A 10807-nucleotide genomic window follows, 5' to 3' on the forward strand; every position below is an offset into this window, starting at 1 on the left:
AGGTCAGGGCGCAGATATATATATTTTTAAAGTCCTCCCTTAGATCTGAAATAGTAACAAGCCCAGTATCACCTTTAAGACTACTAAACTGTATTGTAGCATAAGCTTATACTACAATAAAGTTTGTTAGTCTTAAAGGTGCTTTGGGCTTTTTACTATTTCGCAGCAACAGATTAACACGGCTGACTCCTCTGGGCCTTATATTTGAAGAAGCCTGTTTACAGAAATGGATTTACAGCAATATTTTTGGAACCAGGAAGCTTCAAGCCTTTGCCCGTCTTCTGACACTCTATAAGAGAAATCAGAGTGTGTTGTCGAAGGCTTTCATGGTTGTTGTAGATTTCATTAGTTGTTGTAGATTTTCCGGGCTGTATGGCCGTGGTCTTGGCATTGTAGGACCTGACGTTTCGCCAGCAGCTGTGACTGGCATCCTCAGAGGTATAACACAGAAAGATAGATGGAGTACTCTCTGTGTCATGGTGAGAAGAAAATGGTAGGCAGGTAATTTTTATCTACTTAGGAAGGTGGGGTAGGGCTGAGTCATGACTCAGCCCTACCCCACCTTCCTGAGTGGATATAAATTACCTGCCTACCATTTTTCTTCTCACATTGACATAGACAGTACTCCATCTATCTTTCTGTGTTATACTTCTGAGGATGCCAGTCACAGCTGCTGGCGAAACGTCAGGTCCTACAATGCCAAGACCATGGCCATACAACCTGGAAAATCTACAACAGCTAAAGAAGAGTCTTAGCGAACCCTATTCTTACCACAAGGAGCTCAAGGCACACCAAGAGTTGTCTCATAGTACACCCCCCCAAAAACAAACAAACATGAAGTGAGTTAGGGCAAAAGTGAGTGATTTGGTTAAACGTTCCTCCAAGCCATGAGCTTCTGGGTGTCAGACTCACTTAAGCCTTGACGAATCTCCCAGTCCAAGACCAACAGTCTATCTGCCTGGTTCAATTTCAATATATAGTTTTCAGAATGTTACTAAGTGGGTCAACATGCCCCCCTTCATCCGCCAATAAACTAACTGGCCTTCGCTGTTAGCTCTAAGTGGTGTACCATGAATGGCAAAGAGATGTCCTCGGATCTACACAGCTCAGACAGTAAGGGATCAAAGGCGAAAAGCATTTCAGAAATTTTAATCAGTCACAGAACAGCCCCATGATTCATGAGAACTTTAAATCAAGGTAGCTGCCATCCTCCAAGTCAAACGATGCCTTTCTGAACTGGAGCCACGGAGGTACCCTATTAAAAGCCAGTCCGTTTTCAGCTTCAGCTACAGTAAACAAGTTATGTTTTAATACCATTCAAAGGCCTAACAAGCATGACCTTGCCATCTCTTTAAGAAATTCCCATGCCCTTTTCAGTATACTGCACACACGCTGGTAGAATACCACATTCACAACACACATAAAATAACTTGGCAATTTTTTGGTATTTGTCTCCTAAACATATGTAACAGGCAAGATGACTAAGGGGTGGCTGGAGGGGAATACAGAGATTTATACGATTATGAAAGCAAACATTTTTCTTCTCCTTTTTTAGGACAAGAACTTAGTTGTCTCCCAGTGCCACTGATTGGCAATAACTCCATGGCAGACAAAGCAAGCGTTTCTTCATATTACACATATCTTACCATCTGGTTTTCACTATGCAAGGTGCAGGGATAGCCACTAGTTTAGACAGTTTAAATATCTGAGACAGTTTCACGCTGGGGGGGCAGCCGGTCAACAATGATTAACTATCAAGTTCCTGCTTTGCCATGAGACTTCCTGAAAAGCCTTAACACAGCACTGCACTTGGCGCAATCTTTTTTTTTTTTTAATTATGGACAACCAGGATTTCCCGAGAATCGTAACGTCAGCACATCAGATTTCAACCTGTTTGAAGCACTTCCCTACATCCAAGCTGTGCTATGAAGAAAAAATAGAACTGTGCCATTCAAAGTTCGCTTGCTGACTTCCAGAAGAACCTTATGACTCTTTACTTGCTCCGCAAGACCACATGCTCGATGGTCTAGAGTGCTCAGCACTGAGGACCAGTCCCCAAAAGAAAGCATCTTCCACTGGAGTGCAACTGGAGTTGCCTGCCAGATGACCAATATTTCAGAAAACCTACTCTCCTCGCCTGTTAACCAACCCTGGCCGGAGGAAAGAACCTTATAGGTACAGGCAACTCCTTAGTCTCGCAAGGAGGGAGGGAGGGAGGGAGGGAGAGAAAGAGAACGAGAACAAATAAGCACGAACACAAATAAGCATGTGCACCTCCAGGCTACCTTAGGTAGCTGGGTTATGAAATTTCTCCACTTAACATGTTGGTGCGCTACTGCTACACCTTGGAGCAGACAATAATAGTCAAGATGGAGGAAGAATCTGATATAATTAATGACAGTTTAATGGAGAAGGTACAGTTCTCCATTGTCTGGTTAATACGCAAAGCATCACTCATCTCATATTAATTCCAACATACATCGGTAAATACTTTCAACAGCCATTCATGCTTTAATCTCACCAATTCCAAACTCCCCTTACTGCAGCATATTGCACGCTGACCTACACACAGGACCAAACTAATATAAAAGATTACAAAGACAAAAAAAACAACAACACCTGGCCTCCTACAAAGCCACACATACACCTGGCTGAACAACAAGCCTGTCCTCCAAGAAGTTCAGGGCACTAGATCTCAAGAGTTTCCTGATCCCATCCTCCTCAACTCCTCACCTGGAAGGCTGGGGGCGGGTGGGACAGGAAACACACAAGTGAGAATTGCGCCAGGCCACCCAGTGAGTTTCACGGCTAAGTAGGCATGTAGATCTCTGTTTCCCACACCTCAGACTGACACTCCCGTCATTGAACCACACTGGCTTTCACCAATGTCGATCTATTTAGAAAACAAATATGCTACCTTCTCTATCTGAGACACTGGAACTCTGGCTCTAGGTCGCCTTCCCAGCATATCTAGCAAGACAAATGTTCCTGTGCCAGTAAGTGGCGGCCAAAATGCATTGATGATTTACAGGAAGGAATAAACCATGTATCATATATCTTGAGGCTGACTGAACCTTCAGGCTCTCTAAATGGCCCTGGGCCAGTCACTCCCCCGGCACAATTTATCTCACAGGATGCTGTGAGAATAATATGTAGGACTGCATCATGCATGTCACCCTGATTCCCTTTAGAGGGAGAGCAGGATCAAATGTAATGGGTAGATTTCAAGCAGGAATTTGGACTGTGGTGGCTCAGAGATTAAGACGTTGAGCTGTAGAACAGAAGGTCTGTAGTTTGGCAGTTTGAGACCCGAGTGCCGCATGACAGAGTGAGCTCCTGTCTCTGGCCCCAGCTCCTGCCAACCAAGCAGTTTGAAAGCAAGAAACTGCAAGAAGATAAATAGATACCACTTTGGTGGGAAGGTAACAGCGTTCCGTGCGTCTCGGCATTTAGCCATGCTGGCCACATGACCATGGAAACGTCTTCAGACAGCACTGGCTCTTCAGCTTGGAAACGGAGCTTGGAAACGGAGATGAGCACCGCCACCTAGAGTCATATTCGACTGGTTTTCGAGCAAGGGAAACCTTTATCTTTAACCTTTAAACAGGAACAACATCAGTTTACCTCCTCTGCTCCAGATACCCACCAAGAACCACACCAGAGATTCTTTTTTCAAAGTCTATTGGCTTGGGTTACTTTGGAAGTTTAAATTATCACCAGAGTTAGACAGCCACATCTATATCAGAATGAGAATAACTTAGTTGAACTTCTGGGTTATTCTGTTACAAGTCTGTATCAAGGAACAGACACTATCCTGATTGCTTTATTTAGGTTCAAGTTAGCAATCATTTTCTTATAATTTTTGACCCATAATATCACTGAGCCTATTGGGGAGGGCGGGGTATAAATTTAATAAATAAATAAATAAAATAACAATGTGTTGAACTTCACACATCCTAGAACTCTGAAAGGAAGCTATGTCAAACAATCAACATTTTAAATAGTATCCTTTACAAAGACTGGGCCAAAAGGTAATCGAGACTCCAGTTCCTTGAGGAAAGTATTCTTTTCCAGTCTTGTATGTGACCATACAGGACAGGTGCCCACGGTTTCTGGAATGACCCTTTCAGATAACATCATTTCTGCTCCAATCATATGCCCAAATGCTAGATCTTACTTGAGGGCACAGGGGTCACTGTCTGACCTATCTTATCGAAAAGCTGTGCGGTCTCATCTGCAGACTGCAAGCAGTTATTTTAGAAAGTTTCTTGTACCTTCCCTTGAGGTAAGGAGCTGAAGCTATTTATGTGCCATTAAGCTGGCAGAAGAGCTTTTCCTGATCCTACAAAGAGCTATTTATAGGATTAACCAGTAGAGAAACGTAACAGCAAGCGCATGTGCACTTATACACTCCCTCTAACAGTGCCAAGTTACTTTGGCTAGGGGATCAAGGCTATTTAAGAAGCCTACATAACACTCTCCCACTTTACACATCCTGTTTGTGCCCACACACGAGACGTGGAGAAAGGTTTCTGACGCCGGATGGCATAGTTGCTGTGCTCCAGGGCCCAAAATATCATAGACAGTGGCACAACTTGCGAGCAATTACTCTTCATTTAGGATGAAATAGAAAGGGGGCCAATCCGAGGAACTAAGACAAGGATCAGTCAACAACAGATATGCATTTTTATGTTTATTTTTGCACTGTAATGTTTATGTTATGGAATTCTGTGTCTGTACATTTGTTGAAAAGAAACCCAAGCATGTATCATTCCAGGGAACAGAGATTTAAGACTGAGCTCTCCGGTTACGCATCTCCGTTTGCCTTGGATTCTCCAACTTGTGAGCCACTCTCTAAATGAAATTAATTAAGCGTGGCATCACTGGTTCTCAAGTTTACGGTTATTTATTGACGAGAACATTTTTTACTCCGCCTTGCCTCATGGTTCAGGGTGGGATTTCTAACTGAATCACACGCTCCCAATGTTGACAACGAGCCTATTTTGTTTTATTTAACTGATTTATTTGCACAATCCAGAAGAAACCAGCAAAACCAATGAGATTGGCTCCTGGTTAAAGTATATATAGCCTGTAAAATAGCCTGTAAAATACTGGGCAGCACCAGATGCTTTTACCTGACACATAGCAATAGTTAAACATTGACACCAATCTTCATATACAGTAGGGATCCTCAAAATGGTGCCCAGTGGCATATGGGCACCTGTCAAGAGTTTTTACTGGTACCCATTTGCTTCTTGCGGCTTTGGGAATATAATCCAAAATGTCTTGACTGCAAGTGAGAAACAGGGAACTTCAAGCCCCTCCCTATTTGCTGACTGACCCGCAAAGTGCTGAGCTCAATCCAGAGAGGCGCATCAAAACCATGTGTCCTCTGTTCGGCCACAGACTCGCTCATGGCTCCGGTCTTGGAAACCTCTCCCTAGGGACACTTTAGGAACAAACCTTCCACTTTCTTTTGAACAAGAAGCCAAAAAATTGACTTTCCCAAAATTAGACAACCTATCCCAAGCATTCCTCTGTCTCCCCAGGGCAGGAAGAGCTTCACAGACACCCAGGAGGCACTACCTATGTACCTGCAGAGAGCATATGTGCAGAAGCAGATGCCTGCACCTCTTGTATGATACTTAGCTTGGATCCTACCAACGCTTTATGACTGCCCACGCCCCCCCAGTTTGTGGTAGTGCCATCTACCCTTTGTTGAAATGCTAAAACTGACCAAAGATTCCACAATGCTGGAGACCTCCGACAGAGAGTTAAACACATGCTTGTAGCCTCCTAGAGACTGACATTAAGAATTGTTATGGCTAATTATGAACTTCATGCCACTGTTAATTAGTTACTCTTTCAGGCAAGGATTAACCAAGGACCAGAGGCAGCCCTCAAAGCAAGGGTGATATTTCCTCTCTCACTCCTCTTCCACTAGCAAGCTCTGCAAAGTTTTAGTTAAGGTACAATACAAATTTGCCCACAGTTGCATTCAAGGAGAAACAACAGTTCCCGATGTGTAAGGAACTGGATTTTGTACAAATTCCCTAGCTAGGCCTAAATAAATATGCTTCAAAAATAAATATCCTTCTCTCTGCTAAATGGCATTAACTTTTTATAGAACACTTCCAGCTGCAAGACGACCAGTTCCTTTGCAAATATAAGTTTTCTGGCCCCTGAACCACTTTCTAAGTATTCTGGATTTAAGATATTACGCAACCATTTTTTTGGCTATTCTGCATGGATTTTCAACAATTTGGCAATGCAATGCCCTATGTGCCCAAACTCAACCACCCTGACACCTCAAAAGAAAGCTACAAATTGAAAAAGATAACAATTCTTGGCAAAAAAATTACTAGCAACTATAAGTATCCATAGCAACACTTTGGAGCACAAAGCTTAAGAAAATAGCAACACCAGTGTCGATCTGTTAGATGCTGATCGACTTTGAGTAATCTGACGGGGCAGCATGTCACTCAGCTATCAACCATGTGATGGGGGAGGAGGAAGGAAACCATGTCGAATGCCCACTTACCTAAATTAAGGAAGTCTGTGCTAGAGGAAGGAGGTGGGGCACTGTGCGTGGAAGGAAACATACCCGATGCCGCTGGCGCATTTGGACTAAGGAAGTCGCCAAAAAGATCAGGAGTGGTAAGACTTGGGTTGTCGGGACTGGATGATATTTTAAAAGGGTCAAATGGGTCCGCTAAAAATAGAAAAGAGAAAAAGAAACACACACGTATATCTGTATTATCTGCGAAGCTTTGAGAAGGAAAATGCTATCCGCAAAAAAAAAGTCGTTCTAGACTGGAAATAAATGGAATGAGAAGGTATCACACATAAAACATACCCTGATCTTTCCTTTTAAGCCAGCTCCGCCCTCTACTCTCCCCCTTCTCCCACATTAGGGATTAGCCGCTATTAATACAACGTAAGGATTGCCACCAGTCACCCACAGGAAGAACCATGATCTTCTCCAAGGTAATACTTCCCACACTTATACACTCAGCACGCTAAGCCCCCTCATTTCCCCACAAAGAAAGAAAAAGTCTCTAAAATTTGCCAATGAGGTCAGACCTGCCATCAGGGGGGAGGACGACGACACCAAGTTACACGTGGAAATTGCTAGAGGAGCAGTCGGCAGAGTACAAACAGTCTTCTCGCAAAAAGTAGCCAACGTGGGCTAATTATACGAACAGCAACGTAAAAGCCATACCGTACCAGTCTGAACAGAAGGCATAGCCGATTTCCCCCCCCCAGAAAGATGAACTAAAGGAAGGACAAAGAAAGGCTGCGTCCAGCCAGAAGTTGTTTCGCTGACCACAGTCAAGCGGGAGCTAATTGGAGTGGCTCAAGGGACAGTATTTATACTCAGCAGGGAGTGACATGTGATGGCCAGCAGGGAGTCCGGCTGACACTTTACCTTGCTTCTGCCACACTCAAGGGTAAAAAAAAAAATCCTTGAAGTGTCAAGTGAGTTCTGCCGAGAGCGCCCGGTTGGGAAAAGCATCTCGGAAGGAAGGGTTTTCAGAAACATGTCTGTTTTCAGAAAGACGCATCCAGCTTTGTTGCAACTGCAAGCAAGTACCGTTTCCCCCACCTTCCATTTTCATCCTCCGTCAGGAGAACTTAATAATGAACAAGCCAGTTTCCCAGCCTGGCCAAGACTCCAGGTATATAACCTTGAACCTATCATCATTCAAAACAATCACAGCTCTGTTACTCTCATGTGACCTCAAGATCTATCAGCAAGCAGCATGACAACACGCCTTCCAATGCATCTTTTGTCCTCATAAAGGACTGGGGAAGTGGGGGGGGGGGGGCGGCGGCATATCGTGCTAGGACAACCCGCACCGTCGACTCCACAATGAAAAAATCCAAAAACGGAAAGGAGACAAGGACAGTTCATTATTATTCACATTGTTAGAGATTAAGAAATGGGGATGGTCTCTGAAACAGACTGCACAGTGCAGAAGCATCACCTGAAGGTCACGTTGCTCTGAACCGGAGCACCCAGTGGGCCTGTCTCCTAACAACCAATTTCCAGCCGGCACGTTCTTATTACTGTTACGATGACTCATTCAGAATTCAGGAAGCACAGGACATACCAGTGGCCTGGCCCTTCAGCCCCCCCCCCCAATACGGTTAGCTGGGTTTCCCTTCTAGCGGTAGGGTCCTGGACGAGTTCCAAGCAGTAACCTAATGACACTGGATATAGATCCTAGCAAAAAAGGCATGCTATGATTTTTGACATGACAGTAAGCTGAGAGAAGCTGGGCTGCAAAACCCTAACATGACCTGCTTCATCGACTGGAGGCTTCTGTGGGAGGGAAGGAGGATCACATCCTTTACACTAAAGGTAACACACACCTGGGTAAGAAATACATCAATCCCTTTTAAGGGGATGGTTATGTTCACATCAGAAATGAACACGAGATGAATTTCCTCCCACACTGACTCCCCTAAAACACTTGACTGATGTGCCATTTACACACTGGCGTTCCTAATGGGAGCTGATCCACAGAACCCCCCAGATTTTCACAAACTGGAAAGTGCAATCATTCTCTCCTTGTCACTCCAAAAGCTTTCAAGACAGCTTTGCTTTGTCAAGACTCACTGTTCAGGTGAGCAGAATAAATGTCTTAAGAACATGGTGCAGGCAGGAGCCTAGCCTCAAGGTGACTGCTCCAGTCCCATCTTGGCCCCCCTTTATGGGAGGAATCAGTCCAATTCCATGGTTTTGGATCCAAATACAATGAAAAGGCACGCCATGCCCAACTATCTCCACGTTCACAAAGGGAACACATTTTAGCACTTGGTTTTCAAACAGGTAGAGACAGAACAATCAGAGCCTCCAACATGAGCTTGCTGGTGTGGAAAGAATTTGATGGAAGTTGAGCTAATAAGTGGGAAGTTCCACCACAAATTCAGTATGATTGTTCAAAATGATCAGACGTCCAAGATCAGGAGCACCAATTAACACAGTTACGGCACTGACACAAGGCCGAGTCAGGCATTAGAGACAAAGAGAGAAGTTCAAACGACAACCATGGAAGCTATGAACTGGCAACCACACTTTCCACATGCCCAACGCCAAACCCAGAAAGGGGCTATTTTTGGGCAGGAACACACAGGAACGGAGTTCCGGCTGGCTTCAGAGTTGGCCACGCCCACTACAGCAAAAACCTCTGCATGTGTGGCTACAGAGGGAAGTCCTGGAGAGCGACCCCCCCCCCGGCAACTCCAAGGCAGGTGGGCCAGGGGGGCCCCTGGAAGGATCAGGGAGGCATTTAAATGCCTCCCCGTCCCTTCCCTTCAAGGGGGGGCCTGGGGTGTGGTCTAATATGCTAATGAGCGGTGCTATCAGGGGTGTGGCCTATTATGCTAATGAGTTCCTGCTGGGCTTTTTCCACGAAAAAAGCCCTGCCAGAAAGCATGGATTTCCCTAACCCTGCAACCTACCACTGCTCCTTCCATTCAGGGGTGTAACACAGAGTCACTGACATCCCATACGAAGGTAAACACACTTCCACAGAGACCTGTTCTGACTGCTCGTCCTGCACACAGGAAGGGGAGGCAGAGAGGGCAGGTGAGAACCCAGGACTCTCTCCCACGATTCCCGCACTGACCTTCCACTCCTGAAAAGAAAGCCTGATCGGGCCACCTGAAGCAGCAACATGTGAACTCTGATTAAGTTGGCCTCATTTTAAATGCTCACATTTAATCTGACCCGGTTTTTCTGCTGGTTATTATAATCCCTTAGGAATTTATCTAATAATAATGCATCCATAATACTAATAATGCATCCATCTTGCTTTTAGTGCTCTATTTGGGTAAAGCAAGGAAACAGAAGCTCAGAACATGTGGGAGGTCTGATGGCTATGCCAAGTAGAGGCTGTATTATTTATTTATTCATTCATTTATCTGATTTATACCCCACCCTCCCCGCCAAAGCGGCCATCAGCCACTGGACACTCTCCACTCCCAGCATTCTCTGAAGCACCCGACAGCTTCCCATTTTGCTGTACCCCAGGCAAGTTAGAAACTTGTGGCCCGGAACAAAAAGGGATGCAGAGCTTCCTCAAGAGTCTATGTCACGTGCTACGCCTCCATAGGGCCGGGGCTCCATGACCTAAAGGCATTTAAAAAGTTTAGTACAAGTCGTAATAGAAAAGGGGACACGTGAATTGCTAGGAGTCTTTTCAGAGAACATTTCTTTACACTGAAGTTCTAAAAGAAAGGAAAGCCTCCGCTACCTACCAGTGGAAGAGGTGGCTACTGTTGGGGGAGAAGCTCTCTGGGAGCCTGTCGTGGACTGAGGCTGGCCACCAAAAAAGAAATCAGCTCCTCCTCCCAGAAGGTCTGCAGTCGCGTCTTCTGTACCCTCCGGTGCAACGAACAGGTCGTTCAACAAGTCCGCATTGCTGGATGAGCTCTTCATCTCTGAAGGAGGCGGGAGCAGCTCCGAAGGAGCTTCCGAGTCCAGTCCGAGCAAGTCGACGCTATCTTCTGCAAGCGCCTCTTCCGGCTGCGGAGTGGGAGTTTCCGTCTCAAAGAGCGGCTCTCCATCTTCTTTCTCCAGCGGGTACTTCTCCCTCTCGTCGAGGGGCTTGCTGTCTCCAGGAAGCACCGTGAACTCCTCCTCGGAAAGGTCGCTGTCAATCCTTTCCTCTATTACCCCGGGACTCTCTTTTGAAAAGGGATCCTCAGACGCAGCTTCGCAACTTTTGCCTTCTGTTCAGGAGACAGAATGAGGTTGGAATCATTCTCGCGACAAAGTTTACTTTGGCGGTTTTATATT

At 45.3% G+C, this 10807-nt stretch overlaps 1 protein-coding gene across 1 annotated transcript in view; it reads right to left on the minus strand.

Annotated features, from left to right (window-relative positions):
* Positions 1 to 10807, minus strand: part of GAK (cyclin G associated kinase) — a 109125-nt gene that overhangs the window by 19207 nt on the left and 79111 nt on the right. Inside the window, exons 21-22 of the mRNA XM_015419326.1 lie at positions 10267 to 10740; positions 6542 to 6712 (exon numbers count right to left, since the gene is read on the minus strand). Coding sequence (XP_015274812.1) covers positions 6542 to 6712; positions 10267 to 10740 — 645 coding nt within the window. The remainder of the gene's footprint in view (positions 1 to 6541; positions 6713 to 10266; positions 10741 to 10807) is intronic.

The sequence above is a fragment of the Gekko japonicus genome, unplaced genomic scaffold, assembly GCF_001447785.1.
Source record: "Gekko japonicus isolate JY-2015 unplaced genomic scaffold, Gekko_japonicus_V1.1 scaffold257, whole genome shotgun sequence".
In the NCBI taxonomy this organism is placed as follows: domain Eukaryota; kingdom Metazoa; phylum Chordata; class Lepidosauria; order Squamata; family Gekkonidae; genus Gekko; species Gekko japonicus.